Source organism: Trachypithecus francoisi, unplaced genomic scaffold (assembly GCF_009764315.1).
Source record: "Trachypithecus francoisi isolate TF-2019V2 unplaced genomic scaffold, Tfra_2.0 Lachesis_group5, whole genome shotgun sequence".
NCBI lineage: Eukaryota > Metazoa > Chordata > Mammalia > Primates > Cercopithecidae > Trachypithecus > Trachypithecus francoisi.
This window is the reverse complement of record NW_022681470.1, coordinates 67843854-67867632: the sequence shown is the minus strand read 5'-3', so window position 1 is coordinate 67867632 and position 23779 is coordinate 67843854. Positions and strand designations below refer to the sequence as shown.

General features: G+C 42.2%; 1 protein-coding gene across 1 annotated transcript in view; it reads left to right on the top strand.

The window, feature by feature from the left end:
• KCNH1 (potassium voltage-gated channel subfamily H member 1) overlaps positions 1–23779 on the top strand; it is a 435865-nt gene that overhangs the window by 289615 nt on the left and 122471 nt on the right. The window contains exons 8-9 of the mRNA XM_033197084.1: positions 11588–11787; positions 17977–18229. Coding sequence (XP_033052975.1) covers positions 11588–11787; positions 17977–18229 — 453 coding nt within the window. The remainder of the gene's footprint in view (positions 1–11587; positions 11788–17976; positions 18230–23779) is intronic.

Here is a 23779-nt window from a genome sequence, read left to right as displayed (position 1 = left end):
TGTTTTTCAAACTTTAACATACCTCAGAACCACCTGGAGAATTTGAAAGGAACAAATTCCTGGGTCTCACCCCCAGAGATTCTGATCCAGTAGGTCTGGGGTAGGCCTGAAAATTTGCGTTTCTACCAAATGCCCAGCTGATGTGATGCTGCTGTTCCAACATCACACTCGGAGAAGCCTTTGGATCATTGAACCAGAGCAAACTCACCTCTTTGAGACAGACTCTTCAATAGCTTGTCAACAGCATTGACAAACCGAATGCACCCACTGAATGCAGAGGAAGATGCCTCTGAAGTGACTCCACCAAAATTTCCACACTCCAGAAAGTCTTCTATTTAAGGAAAAGCACAGGCCAACTTATCACAGTAGGAGTATAATCATTCAAAGCCAAGAGCTGAAGAAACCAGAATCCAGAGATGATTGATGGAAAAATATGAACACTGGGTGGTTCAGGAAAGAAAACTAAGATTTACTGCAAATCTGTTCCATCAAGCATTGTGTTTGACATTTGTCATGTTAATTAATTGAATATTCCCAGCCACCCTAAGAGGTGAGGATTATCCTTCCCCTTTCATAAATGAGAAAACTGAGGCTCCCATTACCTGACTTAGTAGCAGTGCCATGAATTCCATTACAGTGCTGCTTTCTTATCAGAACCTGAGTTATTTTTACTATACCATGCTGCTTCCCAGAACAGCACATGACATATCTGAGCATTTAATGTTTGTTGAATTAAGACATCTGATGATAAAGTTAGTGAGGTAACACTTCCAGGAAATAATTAACTTTCGAGAAAATTCTTTAGTCTTTAATTATCCTGCTGTTAATTATTATTACTTATTGAGCATTTATTATGTGCAAGATACTGTGATAAGCATTTTATATATTATTCCACTTATTAAAAAAATAAGGTAATTATTTATTATATACAAAGAAATTTAAAGAGAGTAAATGATTATCCTGAAGTGGGTAGTGGAGCCAGTATTCCAAATTGCAGCTCTTGTCTCCAAAGCATAGACTCAGCATTCTCCTGTGCATCCTCCTCCTATGCTGGATTGATCTGCTAGCATGGCAATGAGTAGATACTTCTTTTTCTTCCTATTGTTACTACTTGTATGAGTCCATTTTCATGCTGCCAATAAAGACATACCTGAGACTGGGTAATTTATGAAAAAAAGTGGTTTAATGCACTCACAGTTCTGTGTGGCTGGGGAGGCCTCACAATCATGGTGGAAGGCAAAAGGCACGTCTTACATGGTGGCAGACAGGAGAGAAAACTTGTGCGGGGAAATTCCCATTTATAAAACCATCGTATCTCATGAGACTTATTCACTATCACAAGAACAACATGGGAAAGACCCACTCCCATGATTCAGTTACCCCCCACAGGGTCCCTACCACAACACGTGGGAATTACGGTAGCTACAATTCAAGATGAGATTTGGGTGAGGACACAGCCAAACCATATCACTACCCATTTCTGCCCAGGCAGTGAGTTTCTTGGCTATGGTTTTTAAGTTACAGGAAATAATTTAAAAGTTAGTTGCCAGTTACCATGCCAATATAAACTTTATCCTCACACCTACTCCATCAATATCACATTTGAAGAAGCAAAAGCAATAACAACAGTAAAGACCAAAAAAATTACATTAACAAAATTAGACGTGTTGCTCTTACATGGGCTGGAAGAAATAGAATAAGGACTAAGTCTGGTTCTCAGGTCTTGTTCCCTATCCCCTCACACTTTCCCCTTGTCTACACTTACTCTTCAGCCCCTCCTCATCCATGAATAGCTTCATTCAAAATCACTAAATGTGTAGTCAGTATTTCAGCTAATACGTCAAAGTTCTTAGTGTTTATGGATTTTAGAAATTCCTTTGAAGGCCTCTGTGCATGATGAGCTTCATTGAAAGCGTCTCTCTTCTGGACCCCAATATTGTTTGGCAATGATAAATTTTGAGTCAGTGCAATTAAAAGGCAGCAGTCTTTTAATTCAATTCAGGTTAGTGTTCTAGGTTACTGTCTTCATGCCATGCTGTCCAATGTGCGTTAACTGTCATGACAGTTGACTCTAGGATGATTAACGGAAAGAGTAAATAACATTGGGAGTCTCTATGTGCCAGCTCAGTATTCTGGATACTTTCACACAATATCTGATTTAATTCTGCCAACAACCCAGGGGGAAGTGAGCAGACGTTTCTCTTTTTATTAGATTGACAGAAACAGAGGGAAAAGAAGTAAAGTTATTTGCCTCTGATCACAGAGTTCTAAGCAGCTGAGCTGGAATTTGAACCCAGAAGAGTATAACTCTGAAGACCCCATCTTTCCTTCCTTATCGAGAGAAATGTTGTGTGTGCAGAAATCACCTATAGGGATTTGCTTGGCTTCCCTTAACATAGAAAGCAGAAAATTTAATTTGTGAGTTCCTTTTCTGCCTTTTTAGACTGTATTTGCTCTATCTCATTATTGACTTGGAAGTGAGAGAGTGTCTCTGGACCACTTTGACTGCTCAGTGCCAATGTTGTATGTGTTAATGACACTCTCTCCTGCACCCTGCACAGCCAGCAGCACAGCTACTTAATGAGCAGTTCATCCTAATCAAATGACTAATGGAGAATTAAGGATGATAAGACTGGAGATTTTGTTTTAAGGGAAATTCATATAAGAGTTATTTTCTTTTTTGGCAAAAGAGGGAACAAATTAAGTCTCCTTAAAATAAGCAGCAGTAAGGTGTAATCTTAATGGATATTGAATTTCAGGCACTATCTGGCTTAAAAGCAGAGATTGGAAAGGGCTTCTACTTTCTCAGTTTTTCCCGTTGGCATCTATGAAATCTCAGGGTGGCAGGATAGTAGGAGTAGTAGAGTTGAAGTGAGGGGAGGTAGAAAAAAACAGAGAGAGAGGGAGGGTGTTAAAGTCTATATTTAGAAAATATATAGTGGCTCTTAATAGGTAGTTACTTTTTCTTTTCAGTTTGCCTATCCTTATTCCAGAAAAAGTGATCAATGAATAATCCAGTCAGCCTTGGCTGTGAAGAGCAAGTCAAAACCAACATTTATGTTCATACAGCTTGACAACATATTCTGAAATAAAAGAAAGAGTTGCAATAGAAGTCAGAGAATCATCATACCACTCTTCTCAAAGTTCTTAGCAGTGAAAGTATCACCTGGGATCTTGTTAGAAATATATATTCTCTAGGGCCCACTCATGACCTACTAAATCTACTTTGGAGGTGAGACCCCAGAATGAGTTTAAAGGCTCTCCACATGATTCTGATACACACTGAAGTTTGAGAATGGATGATTTAGTAGATACAGTGTGTGGCTGGAGTCAGACAGATCCTGGGTTCTGGCCTTGCTACATATTGCCTTATTTCTTTGATCTTGGACTTCAGTTTCCTTACCTGCTAAATAGTGACAGTATCTACCATGAGGTAGTAGTGTTATTTATCATTACTGTTTTGCTCTGAGCGCTTATCTTTGCAGGTTTGGTAACCATTTTTCACTTTCATATGGGGAACATTGGGCCAAAGCCAGTAATTCCTGAAGACTTTGCAAGTCATTGATATTGCTTTTGCTGTAATGGCTGGCTGAATGCACATGTTTCTATCTGATTACCCCTGAGACCCCACAAAAGCAACAGTAAAGGGGAGTCCTTTTTACAAGCATAAATCCATAAAGACAAAAAGAATGAGAGGAGAGATAACAGTAACACAAATCTGAAAGCTGGAAAGCAATGACTGACTTGGTAGACCCCATAAAGCTGAACTCTAATGTGACACAAGAGAAATCTGAAAAATAATTTGATTTGCAACACAGCTCCCAAAAGATTTTCACCAGAACCCCCACTCAACTATTAGTGACGTAAGTACCTCTACAAGTGGAGGTGAAGGTAGAGCTAAGAAAAAGGGGGCAGGTTAAAAATTTGCTTAGCATGGCCGGGCGCGGTGGCTCAAGCCTGTAATCCCAGCACTTTGGGAGGCCGAGACGGGTGGATCACGAGGTCAGGAGATCGAGACCATCCTGGCTAACACGGTGAAACCCCGTCTCTACTAAAAATACAAAAAACTAGCCGGGCGAGGTGGCGGGCGCCTGCAGTCCCAGCTACTCGGGAGGCTGAGGCAGGAGAATGGCGTGAACCCGGGAGGCGGAGCTTGCAGTGAGCTGAGATCCGGCCACTGCACTCCAGCCTGGGTGACAGAGCAAGACTCCGTCTCAAAAAAAAAAAAAAAAAAAATTTGCTTAGCAAGTATTTAGGCCCACAGATGTCTTCCTCATTTTGTGCAGTTGGGTCATTGCACCTCCTGACATTCGTGAAACCTGGTCTATTCTTTAGAGGTAGTCTCTGGACTGAGAGACAACAGGCACAGCGAAACAGAGGTACTATATGAAAATAAGAATTAAGGGAAACTTTGTACACTGAATATTGAAACCTTCAACCTTTCTCTCCCTCACTTAATTGCTGAATATTGCCAGCATTCTTGACAGCAAATTGAGTCTTCTCTGAGCAGTCCAAAAGGACAATCCTAAAGTTGGTAGCATCATGGATTCTTCAACACAAACTCTAGCCAGGTCAGTCTACAGTGAATTCTCACAGTTGACAACGTCTACTCATTCACTTAAAGCTTTTAATCAGTTTTCTAGGGCCCCCTCTTAAATATGAGTGGATATCTAAAGATTACCATATATTTCTATGAAGAAAGGCAGACAAACATGCACATAAATAAATGAGGGAACAAAGACCAAACGAAGAGAAATAAACTCAAAAATAGACCTATCATTGATATCCTTTGAGAAAACAGGAGAAGATACTACATCTAAGAAACAACAGAATGCAAAGGAACATTCAGACAATGAAAAAAATCTCATGGAAATTAAAAGTATAATATCAAATGAAAATTCAATAAAAGCAGAAGCAGAATAAATTTCTCATAAAGTGATAGAATTAGGAAGAGAGAAAAATAAAATTAAATTAATCTAGGAGCCCAACATCTGCATCACAGGAGGCCAGGGAAAAGAAAATATAGAAATGGAAGGGAAGAAATTATCAAATAATCCAAGAAAATTTTCTTGAAATGAAGGGCATACATTTCCAGATTGAAAAGGTTTAGCACAATGGATGAAAATGGAACCATAGCAAAAAGGTGCATTATTATGAATTTTCAGAACCTTGTAGAAAGAGTTTCTAGAGAGGAAAAAAAAACAGGTTATAATATGAAGGACAAGGGATCCTACTGGTTCTGACTTCTCAAATCCCAAGATAAGACTGGAGAAATGCCTCCAAAATTCAGAGAGAAATGATTTCCACTTTAGAATTCTACACCAAACTAAGCTATTAATTGAATATAAGAGTAGACATGTTAGGTCTCAAAAAACTTTGTTCCCATATATTCTTTTTCAGAAAGCTCTTAGAAGATGTCTTATTAAAAAGAGGGAAAGGGATAAACCAAGAAAGAGGAAGACAGGAGATGCAGGAATAAGGGGCTCTAACCTAAATAAGTGAAGAAACGTCCTAGGTTGCTGATGAAGAGAGAGAACTAGAAATAAAATTCTAAGCCCCTTCACTGACTGAACAGACCTCCTCTTGGCCAAGGGGACTTCAGAGAAGCCTTGGAAACTGAGTTCCTAGTCATAATAGGATGAGAGGTTAAACATGCCTTGTTATAACCCTTATCTCACCAAATGCCCTTAGTCTTTCTTCCCTAAGACTAAACAGAAACCAGCCCGTTTGAAAGACTCCACCACTGATAATCACTGATGCTGCTGCTCCCTTTTGTGGTTTTCACAAAACAGCTGAACTGCATTCCTTCCTGATAAGAGACCACTCACTACGGAAGGGTTCTGGCTAGTCTATGGAGGATGCACAGTGAGGGTTTTCATGTACTCTGCTTTACAAACGCGATCCTTGGTTCATGTTAATGCTGCCATTTTTTGAACATGGGTCCCATGGAGAGGCATGAAGCTCAGCTGTTCACATGCATGTTTCTCTTTTTATGAGTATTCATGATCCCTCCTATAGCTTATTTAACATGTATATATTTGGCCTCCCCATTCACCATAAATCTTTGTCTTATTCTTCTCCCTCTTGAAGTGTCTGGTTCTGGCTTCTGGCTGAAGGCTATGCTTCCCAGCCTGTCAGAATAGCCCCCTGCAAGCTGCAATCCTTTATGAGAAATAAAACTCTCCAAATTTATGAACCTTGTCATTTTAAGTTCACAGGAAAGAGTCACACAACTGGCAATGGCACAGTTCAGAAGCTTCCAGGAAAAATTTAAGAAAATGAAATTGATAAAGATATGTGTTTTTGCTACACCCGCCTCCCCCCTCCCCCACCCACCAAATTCCACACCGCTATTTCTAATTAAGGGCTGGATAATACCATCTTTTTTTTTCTTTCTTTCTGGATAGGAACCCGAGTTCTCGCCGTGATATAGTATAAACTGTAAACCACTCAAATATGAAAGAAACCTCTTCTTCTCCAAATCAGCATTTTGCCTTGAGGTTGGGGGAGGTCTCCTTACTTTCTCAAAACAGAAAGACTCAAAGAATCCACATTTGGAGCCATCCATAACACCTTGTGCCCTGGGAGGTTCATGCTGGCTTTTTTACTCTCCTGACAGTGGCATTACAATATCTCTCCCTTCCTCTCCACATCACACTCATATATCTATTCAGGTGACAACTGGACTTACATGTCTTCTCTCCCACTTAGGTTTTTAGCATTTAAGGTATAATGCTTTATATATAAGATACCAATATAAATTAAATGTTACATGCATGAAAAACATGTAATCCCCCTTTATATAAAATTAGGGGCTGGGCATGGTCGCTCACACCTGTAATTCCAGCACTTTGAGAGGCTGAGGTGGGAGGACTGCTTGAGGCCAGGAGTTTGAGACCAGCCTGGGCAACATTGTAAGAACATGTCGCTGTTTTTTTTAAAAAGGAAAATAAGGAAGGGGCATTAAGAGGAGAATTATCAACTTTTAGTGTAATAATATTTCATAATAGTAATCATAATTGAGCAAGGGCCTCCTGAGGACCCCTAACCTTCCAGAATGCCTCAGAAGCAACCTAGAACAAGAGCAGCCCTGAGCTGTAAATGATGGTTGTACATTCCTGCTTGATGTCTGACCTGCTGCCTGGTTCTCTCAGATCATGGATAAGAGAGTTATTCTTACTATATCGATTTGGTGTAACTATTGTTTTAGGCTCAAGATTAAATTAATTTTCTGGCAGCCATTCTAAAAGAGGCACGTATACTCTTTGCCTGTGACCCCTGGTTCATTGTGAATCAGAAAACAGAGCTGAAGCAGGACTGCCCACATAGGCTTGTTCAGTTAGAGTCAGACTGACTGGAAAAAGACAACTAACCCATCTCCTGGGAGGATGGTTAGTTCTGACCGCACTTCATGCACTATTGGCATGGAGGAGGCAGAACCTTCAACTGCATTGTTATGAGGCTATCTATGAGCTTAGAAGAGCTAGTGTCTGCTTTTTGTCCGGCTCCTTTTGTTCAGATTGACACCAGTCCCTGGTACTTTTCCAGAGAACTCTTTGATCCTTGTTTACAACTCTCTTTTGGTGGATTTGTGTCCTCAGTCCTTCCCTTATCTCTAGATCCATGCATTTCTCTCTTTTTTGCCTCCCATAGGACGTCTACTGAATCAGAATCTTATTCAGTACCCTGAATAAGATTATTTGGAAGAAATGGTTGTGGTACATCCATACAAGGAAGGAACTATTGATACATGCAGCAACTTGGATGATTTTGATGAGTGAAAAAAGACAATCTCAAAGGGTCACATACTTTGTGATTCCATTTCTGTAACATTATTATTATTGTTTGAGACAGAGTTGCTTCATTAACCACCCAAGCTGGAGTGTAGTGGCACAATCTCAGCTCACGCAACATCTACCTCTCCCAGATTCAAGTGATTCTTATGCCTCAGCCTCCTAAGTAGTTGGGACTACAAGGTGTGTGTCACCATGCCTGGCTAAACTTTTTTTTTTTTTTTTTTGGTATTTTTAGTAGCAACAGGGCTTTGCCATGTTGACCAGGCTGGTCTTAAACTCCTGGCCTCAAGTGATCTGCCCACCTTGGCCTCCCAAAGTGCTGGGATTATAGGCATGAGCCAGTGTGCCTGGCTTTTATAACATTCTTAAAATGACATAATTATAATAAAGGAGAAAAAGTTGTGATTGCTGGGGGAAGCATGCCCATAAAGGGGAAGCACAAGGAGATCTCTGTGGTGATGGAAGAATTCTGTATTTTGAATGTAGTGCTGGTTACATGAATCTACACATATGATAAAATGACACAGAAGTATACATATACTTTATAGCAATGTCAGTCTGTTCTTGATACTGTGCTGTAGTCATGTAAGATGAGAGAAACTGGGTGAAGGGTACGCAGAATTTTTCTGTACTATCTTGGCAAATTCTTGTAATTTCTTTTTTTTTTTGAGATGGAGTCTTGTTTTGTCACCCAGGCTGGAGTGCAGTGGCGTGATCTTGGCTCACTGCAACCTCTGCCTCCTGGGTTCAAGCAATTCTCCTACCTCAGCCTCCCAAATAACTGGGACTACAGGTGTGCACCCCCATGCCCAGCTTATATATATATATATATATATATATATATTTTAGTAGAGATGGGGTTTCACCATGTTGGCCAGGCTGGTCTTGAACTCTTGACCTCAGGTGATCCACCTCCCTCAGCCTCCCAAAGCTTCTTGTAAATTTCTAATTATTTCAAGTAAAATGTTTGCTTTTCTTATTTAAAAAGAAAAATGAACTATTATTAAACAATACATGCAATAACGTGGATGAATCCCAAAATATGCTGAATCAAATAAACCAGTCAAAGAAGAGTAAAAAAGAAAAAAATATAAATACAATGAGCTACATCAAAGCTAAAAACTTTTGTGCTGTAAATAATACCACAAAAAAGTGAAAAGACAACCCATGTGATGTGAGAAAGTATTTGCAAATCATTTATCTAAGAAGCGATTTGTATCCAGATTATATAAAAGATTCTTACAACTCAACGATTTAAAAAACCAATTGAAAAATGGGCAAAGATTTGGTTTCTCCAAAGAAGATATATAAATGACCAATAAGCACATGAAAAGAAGCTTAACATCATTGGCTGTTATGGAAATGCAAATCAAAACCACAATGAGATGGCAAGTCACACTCATTAGAAAGAAAAAGACACAATAACAAATGTTAATGAGGATATTGAGACACTGGAACTCTCATATACTGCTGGCAGGAATGTAAAGTGGTGCAGTTACTTTCGAAATCAATTCTGCAATTTCTCCAACATGTTAAACATAGTAACCATATGACCCAGCAATTTCACTCCTAGGTATAGAAACAAAATAATTGAAAATATGTTCACATAAAAACTTGCACACGAGCCGGCTGGGAGCGGTGACTCATGCCTGTAATACCAGCACTTTGGGAGGCTGAGGCGGGCAGATCAGGAGACCATCCTGGCTAACACGGTGAGACCCCGTCTCTACTAAAAAATACAAAAAACTAGCTGGGCGTGGTCGCGGGCGCCTGTAATCCCAGCTACTCGGGAGGCTGAGGCAGGAGAATGGTGTGAACCCGGGAGGTGGAGCTTGCTGTGAGCCGAGATCGCGCCACTGCACTCCAGCCTAGGGGACAGAGCGAGACTCAGTCTAAAAACAACAACAACTTGCACATGAATGTTTATAATAGCCAAAAAGCAGACACAACCCAAATGCCCATGAACTGATGAATGGGTAAATGAAATGTGGAATATCCACACAATAGAGTGGTGTTCAAATTAAAAAGGAAATAAGTACTGATACATGCTGCAACATGGGATGAAGCTGGAAAACATTATGTTAAGTGAAAGAAGCTAGTCACGGAAGGCCGCATGTTGTATGATTTTAACTTATATGGAAATCAGTAAAGATAGAAAGTAGGTTAGCAGTTGTCTAGGGCAAGAGACTTGGGAGGAAATGGAGAGTGATTGGTAATGGGTATGGGATTTCTTTTGGGAAGAGTATATTCTAAACTTAGATTGTGGTGATAGTTGCACAACTCTGTAAATACACTAAAGACCATTGAATTTTGTGGTTTAAATGGATACATTTTATGGTGTATGAATTATATCTTAATAAAGACGTTAAAAAGAGTACATACTGTATGATTCCATCTCTATAAAATTCTAGAAAATGAAGGTTAATCTGTGGTGCCAGAGGAGAGATCAGTGGTTGTTTGGGGATGGCAGGTGGAAAGCAGGTGGGGATAGGAGGGAGGGATTACAAAGAGGCATGACAAAGCTTTTGTTGGTGATGGATATGTTCACTATTTTGATTGTGGTGATGGTGTTATTGGTGTACATATGTCAAAACATAGCAAATTATATACTTTAAGCATGTACAGTTTATTATATATCAATAATAACTCATCTTTTAAAAAGCCAGAGCAAAAATGTGTGAAATTTGACAAATATCTATTAAGTACTGGTATAGTGTTAGATCCTAGAGATACAACGGCAAGGAAAAGAAGGGTTCAGCCTTCAAGCAACTCACACTGTCAGGGAACAGGCAAAGAAAGAAGCACATGATTGCAAAATGGTGTCATATGAGTTCTGTAGAAATATGCCTGGTAAATCATGGTCACACTTGTGGTGACAGATGGAGGGCAGAAGGTGTTTAGGAAGACTTCCTGGAAGCAGTAGCTCTTGAGCTCAGCATTGAGCAATGGAAGTTAGAGGTAGAAGGTGGGATTTTGTAATAACAGAATGATCCTTCTTCCTAATGCAAATGTAGGGGGAGCTGTAGTAGCACATAGTACATACTTGTTATGTCTCAAAAGGGACTTGATTTTATTCTTACCGTATTAAAGCTATGTTTTTCCTCAGGAGCCACATCACAGTGAAGCAGATCGTTGCACTAACAATAAGTGCAAAACAAGGATATAACATCCTTCACTGCCCTCTGCAGACTTGCTATTATTTATTTATTTGTGATTATTTATTTAAGGCCTGTCATTCCTGCTCTGTTTTTAGCTCTGTGAGGACCAGGTCTGACTATTTATTTACCATCCTGTCCTTGGCAGGTAGCATAGTGCTTGGCACATAGCAGAGCTTGATAAAGATCATTCACCAATGGGTTTGGATTTTGACTGGTATGGAGCACATAGGCACACATTTGACTAGTGATCTCAGGCATGGCTCAAACTTTTTATGACAGAAGGTATAAAATGAAGCAGTACAACTCACCCCTGCACCCGCAACCCACCGCCTAGCCCCCACTGCTGTGTCTTAGTTCTGTCCCCAGCCATGCCAGCTCCCATCCACCCTAACCCTGCCTCCCACAGGTTTCTCCTAGTAGCTTGGTGTTAGGAGGCTCTTTCTTTGCATCCATGCCCCAGAAGCTCCAGGTGTGAGGGTCTCCTGAGAATAGTCAGGGCAGTCTGCACTGGGGGCGGGAGGGGGAGGCAGCTCTGGCCATTGGCCTACTCTGAGCAAGCTGAGCTTTCTGGAACCCTGGCTTAGGGACCACTCACATGTTATTTCTTCTCCTGCTCCTCCTCCTCACCTCTAGCACTTCTCTATGCCACCATCTTCGGGAATGTGACGACCATTTTCCAACAGATGTATGCCAACACCAACAGATACCATGAGATGCTCAACAGTGTTCGGGACTTCCTGAAGCTCTACCAGGTGCCAAAAGGATTGAGTGAGCGAGTCATGGATTATATCGTGTCCACTTGGTCCATGTCCAGAGGCATTGACACAGAGAAGGTAAGGGGGGTGAGGAGCTCAGGGAAACCATTTGTCTCTTGCTTTCCCTAGGGGTGTTGAGGGTTGCCTAGGACAGTGCATCCCAGATCTGGCTATGCTCAGAATTCAGTTGGGTACTTTGGGATTCCAGGTCCTACCTCCAGAGGTTTTGTTTACTTCTAGATCAGCCTTACTCCAAGACCAACAATCAAAAATCATTATTTAAGAAATTAGAAAAGCAGGGTGTATTTCCCGGAGAAGAGAGGAGCTGGAAGTTTAACTGTCCAGGGTAGAATTTCCCAAACTTGGATGATGATAAGAATCAGGGCCATGACTAGAGAAGGGAGATCAGTATTGCCAATTTTCTTTTTACTCAGACTTGAAGATAGCACAGCAGTGTTACTGATCTTGTCTTCATTCAAACTTTCGGTATTTTGTTCATCATGGATTTTTTTTGCATTAACCTTGATTTTAAAAAAATAGCATTAAACTATGATTTATCTCGATTACTGACTTTTTTGGCATTCCCTTAATTTTATGTGCCCAAAGCTGTTGCCTCACTTAGCTCACCCTCATCTTGACCCTGATAAGAATCCCATGATGTCAGGCCAGATGCAGCAGCTCATGCCTGTAATCCCAGCACTTTGGGAGGCCGAGTCAGGTGGATCACTTGAGGTCAGGAGTTTGAGACCAGCCTGGCAACATGGGGAAACCTCATCTCTACTAAAAATACAAAAAATTAACTGGGCATGGTGGCATGCACCTGTAGTTCCAACTATTCAGGAGGCTGAGGCAGGAGAATCGCTTGAACCCAGGAGGCAGAGGCTGCAGTGAGCCAAGATAATGCCACTGCACTCTAGCCTGGGCAACAGAGCGAGACTGTCTCAAAGAAAGAATCCCATGATGTCATCATTAAAAACAATCCCAGCCCCCATCCCAGATCTGTGGAATGAGAAGTCAGGGGAGGTGAGGGAGCATTTTTAATAAGTGCCTTTAAAAACTATCCCAGCCTTCAGCGGATCTATGGAATGAGAACTTAAGGGAAGTGAGAGAGCATTTTTTAAAAGGAGTTCCTCTTTTTTTTTTTTTTTAAATTATACTTTAAGTTCTGGGGTACATGTGCAGAACGTGCAGGTTTGTTACACAGGTGTACATGTGCCATGAATTTTTAACAAGTGCCCAGGCAACCCTATTCACCAGACAAGTCCAGGAAACAGTGATCAAGAGTTTGTGCCTTCATCATCAATTGACTTGACCAGAACATCAATTAGGTATCTCTCTGGTTATTTGTTATCCCGCCTGTAAAATGGAGAGGGTGATAAATTCCTATTGTTCTCTAACGGTTGTGTTATTCTAGATGCATTTCAATAGAGTAATGAAAATTTGGTGGTACTGGAAATAATAGAGAAAACATACAGTGGACTTCTATTATTCACTTATGAATTTTCTTTAAAAAAGATTTAATCTCAGATCTATTGAGGTTAAATCCATTCTCAATGAGATTCATTCTCTGCTTCTCAGTCTTTATCAAGTCTGTTTTTTATCACCAGTCTGTAAGTACTCAGGGCATACTGATTCTTTCGACTGTTAGAATGAGGAAAACAGAAAGATAACACGATTGCAAAAATACCTAATGACACATTGCAAACCAAATTCAGCTGGCTTTGGGATCAGCTACTTATGTTCCTCGTCTTCCTTCATTAGAATTGTCAGTTGAGGGTTGACAGTTTAAAAGGAAAAACTGAACTGAATTTAATCCTCAACTTGAACATTACTTTGGTTTTGCTATTTGCCATGATAACCATAACACCACTACTACAACCTCAGCTACCATTTATTGAACATGCATTAAGTACAGATATTTGTTTTGCTTCTTCTATATGTCTGGTCTTGCACTAGTGTCTTACTTAGCCTCCACAGCAACCCTGTTATCCCTATTGAAGGGGGTAAGCACAAGAGGCCCGATTCATTTTACTAACTGCCCCTGGTCACAGAATAAAGAATGGCAAAGCCAGGATTTGAACACCATTTTGTCTGACTTCAAAGCTTGTGCTTTTCCTACTATTACTTAAAAAAAATTAAAACATATACTAGAGAGAAGGAGGATGAGTCCCAACAGAGTCATTCTAATTTCTTGGATGGGCAGGGCATCAGCTGGAGCTGAACTTAGTGGCTGCCTTTGCCAACCACCTGCCCCAGCTACGCCTGTTGTTTCTGCTGTGTTCTCTCAACAATGCCTGTAGGTTCTGTGGGTTCCTGGCAGCTGATGGAGCAGAAAGGAACTTTGATCTCTCTGCCCTAGGGCTCCTTTTCCCAGGCACCAGGATGCCTTTGTAAGTCTGGTTGTCTGGAAAGAAGCCCTTCCCCACCCTCGCTGTAGGGCTGGCTGGGTGGCTGCCCATGGGAGACAGCACCGTCAGCATTTGCCCTCTCTTACTCTCCCTGCAGATCTGTCCTGCAGATCTGCCCTCACTTTCCGGAAGGGCTTTGGGATTTACCCCAGCTCCTGGTCCAGATGGAAGAGGGAATAGCCGTGGACCCAGCTCACTCTGGAGCCCAGTCTGTCCTGGGCTGGCTGCTCCTCTGGGCAGGAGCTTGTGGCAGGCAGCTGCTGGGGAGAGAGCAAGTCCTGTCGTCCTATACCTCTCCACATCTGCCCCTCCCCTCCAATCTAAGTCAGAATGGTCAGTGATAACCAGGGAGCCAGGGCATGTGGGTGGTAGTGCTGGGATACCCCAGTTTTACCAGCTATTGGCTGGTGACTTTGAACACATCGCTTGTCTCTCTCCAAGTCTGTTTTTATGTCTGTACACATGGAAACATGATCTTTAAGACTAGGTGACCTCTAAAGCCCTTTTGGCTATGACCTTCTGGACTTCAAAGCCTCCCTGAAATTGCTGCTGCTGCTGCTGCTGCTGCTACTGTAATGACAACATCAAAAATGAGAGCTCACAGGCATTGAACACTTGTATGTGTCAGGCATTATACCAGGATGTTCCACACAACAGCTGATGGAATCCTCAGAAGAATTCTATATGAAATTTCAAAAAAATGAAGACATGGGGAGAGGAGCTAACTATTGCCTCACATTCATGCATCTAGTGAGTGCTGAGGCTGGGACTTGAATCTAGTTCTACCTGATCCTAATGCCTCTTCTCTTACTCAGGACTCCTATCCTGCCTAGCCTGGAGGAGATTCCACATTGACATCTCCCTTTAGCCTTTGAGACCTTCAAGGAAGAGTAAGGATGGTCTCTTTTCAAAACCTAGCAGTATGAAAGGTGGCCAGAGCCGGGGAGGGTGGCTATGGGGTCTCAGAGTTGAGACCTCCCCACTCCACTCAGAGAAAGGAGTTCCAGACACCCCACCCACCTCAGTGTGGAGCCAATAGATGGGAAGAATGATGGAAATGACTGATGGCTGTGACAGTTTGCAATTTCTCCCCTCCAGGTTCCCTCACCTGCTCTCACTGTACTCTCCGTTGGCTCTGGGAACAGTGCCCAGAATAAAACATTGTCTCCATGCCAAGGCCTCATTCACTAGCACCCTCTTCCAGGGAAAGAGTAAAGTCTAGCCCAGGGGAAACCACGTATTTAAAGGTGAACTCACCTGGAGAATAAGTCTTGGTTCCAGACTACTTGGCACAGTTTTGACATGGCATGCGAGTGCTCCCCATTATCTAGTGATCTGCTCAGAGAGCAGAGGAAATAAATTAAATCTGCATTTCTGCAGGAGTCTTGTTTTGAATGAGCCTTATAGAAGTAAGTCCTTAGCAAGTGCTCTGCCCCAAGCATTGACATTCTGAATTTTCCTCTCTGCCTTGGTCTGTCCTGTGTCTGTACTCCCAGAGGGCATGCTCACTTGATGGGCATCCTGCAATCCCAGATCAAGAATGCAGAGGTACACAGGGCAAGGGCATCTGTGCTTTCCGAATCCCCTGCTGGGGCCAGGCTTTGTCCCAGGCTGTGTACTGGTAGATATAATTTCATTTAATCTCACAAGTCAGTGTTAACAGTCTGCATTTGATAGGAGAAGCGAAAGTGTCACCGGGAGGGGAAGGAGCTGGGATTTCAACTCTTTGACCTCTTTCCACTGCTGTACCTCCAAGGAGAGCACAGGGGCACCTGAGGGGGTGGGGATATAAGTGAAGCCATCAGGGGTGAGGTGTGGTTTGAGCTGGGCCTTGAAGGAGGCTGCAAGTCTTCCAACTTTGGGGATGAGCAGCAGATACAGTGGCAAATGGCTTGTGCTAAGGCAGAGAAGCAGGGGTGGGAAAGTACCCAGAACCTCAAGGAAAACGTCATCACTGAACATATTTGATTTTATGCCCCTAGCTTTGCTCATAAGCTAGGATGGGAGAATGGATTGTTTTAGAAACACTTCTGATTTCTCTGGAAAAGTTTGCTTGAAGGTGTCCATACTTAATGCTTGCTATGTAAGGGGCCATGCGATGTTTTATTGCAAACATTAAGTCCAGAGAAATATTTTTCCCTCTAGAAAAACCTGTAAATTTTTAATTTTTTCAGAAGATGAGAACTGCATAGCATCCTCCAGTTTTCATTTTGCTTGAATTCCAAGATGCTGCCGAGATGTTGATAATAAAATTACAAGCCTTTTTTGGGGGGCAGCTGCCTAGTAGAGGAATTGGTTGGGATCTAAACCAGGCTCTGATGTCAAGCTACCTAGTTTGAAACCCCAGCTGTGCCATTTCCTGGCAATTTTGGGCAAGTTATTTATCTTCCTTGTGCCTCAGTTTTCTTATTGTAAAATGATATAATAATAACACTTATACAGTTTATGGGAGGATTAAATTAGCAAATGCACGTAACAATTTAAAATGTAAAATCACAACCATGTTCAACTTTGCCTATCCTTCTTTCCTTTTTTTATTGTTTAAGCACTTACCACTAAATTTTATTTATTTTGCTTATTTGTCTCCTCCCATTAGATGGTAACTTATATGGGGCAGGGAGTTTTGTCTTTTTTTATTTTTGTTTTTTTACTGCTTCATCCTCAGAGCCTAGGATGATGCCTGGCAAACCATAATGTGTTTGATAAGTATTAAATGAATGAGTGATTCTAAAGTGCTTAGCAACGCCTGCCACTCAGTAAGTGCTTAGTAAATGTTACTTTATATCTGTCATTAAATAACACCCTATATTCAGTCCATCAGCAAATCATGTCCATTCTATGTTAAAAATCTTTTCTAAATTTAACTGCTCCTCCCTGGCTCTCCTGCCAGCATCCCAGTCAAAGCTTCCCTCACCTCTCACCTGGACAGCTGCAGGAGGGACCTAACTAGATTCCTTGACTAGGCTCTTGACACCCTATAGTCAGCACTCTCTAACACCACTCTGTAGCTTCAATAATCTTCTTCAGATGTAAGTCAGGTCATGACATTCTCCTGCTCAAAAATCCTCTGGTATTTCTCTATCATACTCAGAGTAAAACCCAAGGCTTATTGCACCCGAAAGTCTCTTGTACTTCGTGTTGTCTTTGATCCTCATCTCCTGCCCCTTTGCTCTCACTCCTTTTGGCCATTGCTCAGGCTCTCTTAGGGCCTTGGTGTTTGCTATCTTGCTGGGATGTTCTTCTTCACATGGCTCACTCTGGCACTTATGCAAGAGTCAGCTTAACTGTCACCTTCCAGGCCGGGTGCGGTGGATCACGCTTGTAATCCCAGCACTTTGGGAGGCTGAGGCGGGTGGATCGCGAGGTGAGGAGATCGAGACCATCCTGGCTAACACGCTAAAACCGCATCTCTACTAAAAGTACAAAAAATTAGCTGGGCATGGTGGCAGGCACCCGTAGTCCCAGCTACTCAGGAGGCTGAGGCAGGAGAATGGCATGAACCTGGGAGGCGGAGCTTGCAGTGAGCTGAGATGATGCCACTGCCCTCTAGCCTGGGTGACAGAGTGAAACTGTCTCGAAAAAAAAAAAAAAGTCATCTTCCCAGAGAAGTCTTCTCTGACCACTAGTCTATAGGAGTCCTGCTTACTCCCAGTGCTGACTCTCAGACCCCTGTCCTGAACATTCAGCACAGATTTTTTTTTTAGAAACTATCTGTCTCATCTATAAGAATATAAACTCCATAAGGGCAGGAACTTTGGTTAGAAGAGTGTAGTCTGGTGTAGTGGATGTTGCTCCTCCCCCTGAAGTGCTGAAGGCCACAGTGAGGACCCTCACACTGTTTTTTTCTGTGCCTGGCTAGGTCCTGCAGATCTGCCCCAAGGACATGAGAGCTGACATCTGCGTGCACCTGAACCGCAAGGTTTTCAAGGAGCACCCGGCCTTCCGGCTGGCCAGTGATGGCTGCCTCCGGGCACTGGCCATGGAGTTCCAGACGGTGCATTGTGCCCCAGGGGATCTCATCTACCATGCAGGAGAGAGTGTTGACAGCCTCTGCTTTGTGGTTTCTGGCTCCCTGGAGGTGATCCAAGATGATGAGGTGGTGGCCATCCTAGGTAGGTGTTGGCTTTGCTGGACGAGCAAAGGTACCTGGGGTTGGCGTAGCTACTGGGCAGCTCAATGCCACTGCGGCCTTCAGGTAGAGATTGCTTCATAGGGCAGGGCCAATCGCTAATATTAACTTATCTATCCAACAAACAAACAGCAAGAGCCTGTTTGGCACAAAGCTAGTCGCTGTTTGATGTCTGGAGTATTTCAATAAGAAAAATGGGTTTTATCCTCAAGGGGCTCCCAGTCTAGTGTAGGAGATGAACAAATAAGCAGACGTTCACAGTACAATGGGAGGCACATCTAACCCAGTATTCAAGTGGGAAGGCTTCCTGTACCTGTGCTAAAACTTAAAAATTGAGAATGAGTTAGCATGGAGAAGAGAAGGGATGACGTATCCTAAATGTGTCACATCCTTTCAGAGGGAGAAATTCATGACTCACTTGGGAAACTACAAATTATTTAGTGTGGCTGGAGCACAAGAGGGGACATGGTAAGATATCAGACTAGGGAGGGAGCGAAGCACTAGGCAGATTGTGGCAGATTCTGGAAGCCACATTAGGTGACTGGGATTATTTGGGGGAGCCAATGAAGAGCTGAAAGCAGGGGAGAGACATGATGAGATTTGTACTTTAGAAAGATGACAGTAGTTGCAGCTTGGGGAGTGGATTGAACGGGGAAGGCTGGGTTAAGGAGACCAGGTGGGAGGCATGTTATCTAGAGGCAAGTTGATGGTGGCCTGAACTAATACTGTGGCAAGCAGATGGAGAGAAACAGATGGAGTTGAGATATTCAAGAAGTAGAATCACTGGAACCCAATGACAGATTAGCTGTGGTAGGGAAGGAGGAGTCAACGAGGACTATAGGTTTTCTCACATGGATAACAGGGAAGCTGGTACACCATCTACAGCAATAGAGAATGTGGGAGGAAGAGCAGGGACGCGGGGGAATGTGTTGGTAATCGGGACACTGAGCATCAGTAGCTTTTAGGAAATGTGTCTGGTTTTCTGAGCTAGCCAGAGAACAGCTCTTTATTGGTGGCATATCTCTAAGGGGGCAAGCCATCATCATAATAATAGCTATCATTTACGGTCATTTGACACACAGATACTCATTTCACCCTTACAGTAACCCTATGAAATGGTTTTATTATCCCCATTTTGTAGATGAGACAATTAAAGTTCAAAGAGGTTAAGGAAATTTCCTCATGGCTGATGAAGTTCATGAAGCCAGCATTCCAGAGTCCCTCTGACTCCAGAACCTCTGCTTCAATCCAAAATGGATTACAAAATGTAATACTGCAATTCGGATGATAATTTTTTTTTTTTTTTTGAGTCGGAATCTCGGCTCTGTTGCCCAGGCTGGAGTGCGGTGGTGCAATCTCGGCTCACTGCAAGCTCTGCCTCCTGGGTTCACGCCATTCTCCTGCCTCAGCCTCCCAAGTAGCTGGGACTACAGGCACCCGCCACCATGCCCAGCTAATTTTTTTGTTTTTTGTTTTGTTTTGTTTTGATTTTAGTAGAGATGGGGTTTTACCATGTTAGCCAGGATGGTCTCGATCTCCTGACCTTGTGATCTGCCCGCCTTGGCCTCCCAAAGTGCTGAAATTACAGGCATGAGCCACCACGCCTGGCCTCTGATGATAATTAATGTAGTATGCTGGCCCATTAAGTTGCCAGGTACTGGTAAACATGTGTTTTATCTTTTACAAATGATTTATTAGAAAACTGAGGCCGGAGGAGATTAAGTTATGCTGAAGTTAGAATTGAGATTCAAACTACATAGAGACATTGGATAGTGTTATTTTAAAAAAGAAAGACAGAAAAAGAAAAGCCCCAACTTTGTTCCTGCTTGACTTTGGAGCACACAATATGTAGCTTCCTTCTTGTTTTTTTGGCCCTAAGCCAACTGGCTCTCTTGATTACATTTTGCTTAGGTTAACCCAAGGATGATTTATGTTCCTTCAGCATACATTGGCAGATGGTCAGAGGGAGAGTGGGATAGAAATTGTGTGGGGTGGTCGGGTGCAGTGGCTCATGCTGTCATCCCAGCACTTTGGGAGTCTGAGACAGATGGATCTCTTGGGTCCAGGAATTTAAGACCAGCCTGGGCACTATGGCAAAACCCTGTGTCCACAAAAAATACAAAAATTAGGTGGGCATGGTGATATATGCTTGTGGTCCCAACTACTCAGGAGGCTTAGGTGGGAGGATCAGAAGCAAAGGTTACAGTGAGACATGATCACATTGCTGCACTCTGGCCTGAGGCCTGAGTGACAGAAGGAGACCCTGTCTCAACAAACAAACAACAACAACAACAACAAAAAAAACAAGCAAAAAGAAATTGGGTGGGAAATGGAGGCTGAAACTGTTTGCCAAAATAAGTGTTCTAGATTCCATGGTATCCATTGAACTCTGCAGACCAGAGTTACTCTGTTCCTTGCCCCCTTTTCACAGAGAAGCGAGATTCAACTGTGTATACATAGGACTCATGAAGGTAAAAACCATTGCTTTAGTATGTCTGATATGAAGGAGCATTTTTCTCTACCTTTAATACTCATCAGTTTCCTTGATAAAGAGGAGTTTCTTTTTTTATTTATTTATTATACTTTAAGTTCTAGCGTGCACGATAAAGAGGAATTTCCACTGGTGGTCATAGCCATGTTTTTGTGTTTGCCTGGCTGAGATGAGCACCTATTAACTAGTGAGCAATCCTTTAAGTTTGACCTTTGACTTAACCCTTTGATAAGGGCATCTTTCACTCATCTTCCCACTGATAACTTACCATATGCCTTTCCATGCTCAGGGCATCCTTCGTGACTCACCACACACAGCTACATTTCTAGGAGTTGTTTGAACACCTAGACTTAGGCATAGAGGCATGACGGAGCTGAAGAGGGGTGGGGGAGACCAACAGCTTCCTAGCCCCTTCTCATTTCCTTTCATCCTGGGCTTCTTGTGAGGAAGAAACCAGGGCTTGATTTATTGTTGAATTACTTGACCTCGTTGACTGCGTCTCTAAATCTGGCCCTCTACTTTGGGCCTTCCCGGGCATTCTGCCTGCTCTAGTTAGCAATGTGGACAGGATCTCTGAAATAGCTCAGCAGCTTTGGATTCAAAGTGGTTGTGGCCTTCAAGCTGTCTACACTAGAAAAAGCTTCTTCACTTTGTCTCTAGGAGCCAGACTGGGTCTGAAAAGTAGGTCCAAACTCAATATTCTAAATAACTTATCAGATTTCAAGGGGCTCTTATTCTCTAAAAGGTCAAGACAAGTCCTTCAAGTCAACCTGAGCTCTGGACAAAGAGGCATAAGTGACTCTAAGCTGTTGGCTCCCTGGAAACTTAAATTTAGAGTTTTGTTCTTGTTGTTTTTCTATAATTAGCATATATTTGGTCAATGGACTGAAATCAGTTTGTTCTTGCAAGGGGGTTAGGCATCAAATGGGCATTATAACTTTATTGTCTGTTGATGCCCTTCAATACAATCCAACCAAAATGCATTGAACACCTGCTATCTGCTAGGCACTGTCATAGGGGTGGGGATATAGCAGTGGACCAAACATTAGTCCAGCCTCTTACAGATGGAGGGGACTGATAGTGGAAAGACAGCCATCACTCTGCATGATTAGCATTGCCATGGAGAGAATGCAGGTATCATAGAGGATCATTGGATGAGCAATTATTGAGCAGCTACTGTATATCCAGTGCTTTAAAGAGGACAGAAAATATCCAAGTATTCCTTAGTTATCACAAGCAAGAGGTTTTAGAAAAAAACGCCAGAGCTCATCCATCTCGTTATCTTGCTCTTTGTTCTGTTATTATCAGTTCACTCATTTACATTCTGCTAATTTGCCTCCTCCTTCCAGTTCTAGTATTCCACTCACATTCTCTGTTTAATTTTAGCACAGATGCCAAGAACAAAGAAAAGGGCCAGTACGCATAACTAAGTGTGTTTAGTTTGTGTTAAAAATGAAGCCCTTCAAAGGAAAGTCTTTGAAAGAAGAGTGTTTTCCAAACTTTTGTGACTGGAACCTGCCATACGGAATGTAGATTATGTTGCAAATGAATACATAAACAAATACACACACAGTTATACACAGAATTTGATACTTCTCTTGCTATGTGAGTTGCAACCTGGTATTTTCTATTAGATAATGTTCTCTTTCATTAAAAAAATGACCATCATGACCCACTAAATTGTTTTCCTGACCTGATCACAGTCTGCAGTTTAAAACGTGGTCCCACAAATCTAGATAATATTCTCTGAGGACAGAGAACATACCAGAAATCTCTTATGATCTCCTGTCCCTTTACTCTTCTCTCTGCCTTAATTTTGCATGAAAGCCTTATATCTTTTTGGAATTCCCTTAGAAATCACTTAATGGCTTCTCAAATCTAGTTTCTTGGCTCCTTGAAATAAATTTGAGATTTTCACATGTGCGTTTTATTTATTGGATTTTAAAAAGTAATTTAGTTTTTTATAGATATCAATATTAAAAGGTAGAGATACCATTTTTCCCCTATCCAAGTAGTACTAGTAGCATCTGCATATAAGTAGTTATCTTGGTGTTCTGTGTTACTGTGTGACTCAGCAACATAGATGAGTCATGGACTAGCATCTGGGCTGTGCATAAGTGTATTAAGTATCTCCCTGCATTTCTATCTTATAAGTGCAGTATTTATATGATCTCCTTTCACTACGATTTAGTGTCCCCTTACTAATGTTTATGGGTTTTGCATTTTAATACTCAATTTGTATTTTCTTTATGGATCATCTTGTGTTTTTCCGTTTTGTGGATTTTTTTTTTTTTTTCCCCCTTGGGGCAAACAGAAGTATTTTGGTCAGGCTGCATCAAGCAGTAAAAAGAGTCCTGAAGCTAGAGATTTAACTCTAGTCCTGGTTCTGCTATAACTCCTTGCAGGAGTTGCCACTAGCTGGTTAAGAGTCTTCAGAGGGCTCCTGTGTTTCTACCGAGCCTATCACAGTGCATCAATTGCATATTTACTCCCCACTCTCCTGTGAGCCCCAGACTCTTTGATTTCATATCTCCGGCACCTAGCACATGGAAAGCACCAGAGGCTATTTTCTGAATGGAATGCAATTGAAAGGAAGGCAGAGGTTAGGCTGTGAGGAGCCCCACAGGTCAAAGTAAGACTATCTTATGGGGATAAGGACCCAGAGAGAGTTTTAGAAAGGAGGTTGACAGGAAGATTTGGGTTCCACAAATACAGAGGCATGGAGACTAGCAGAGAGGCTCAGGAAAAATGGTGAGCCCCTGAATAAGGAAGTAGAAGGAGAGCCAGAATCTACAGACATCAGGGGAGGGAGAACCTCCGGGAAGTGGGAGGTGAGGACAGGGAATAGTTTCCAGAAGTGACTGGAGAAGTCAACAGGGCCAGAGGAGGAGGAAGTGAAGGAGGAAAGAAGATGGGTCTATTTTGTTCAGTTTGCAGTGTCTTTTTGGAACAGGTCCAGGTATGGCTTTCGACTACAGGAAACTCTCTTCTTGATTTGTGGATGAGCCAAAGTCTGCCAAGAAATGAGAAGGGCCATGGGGA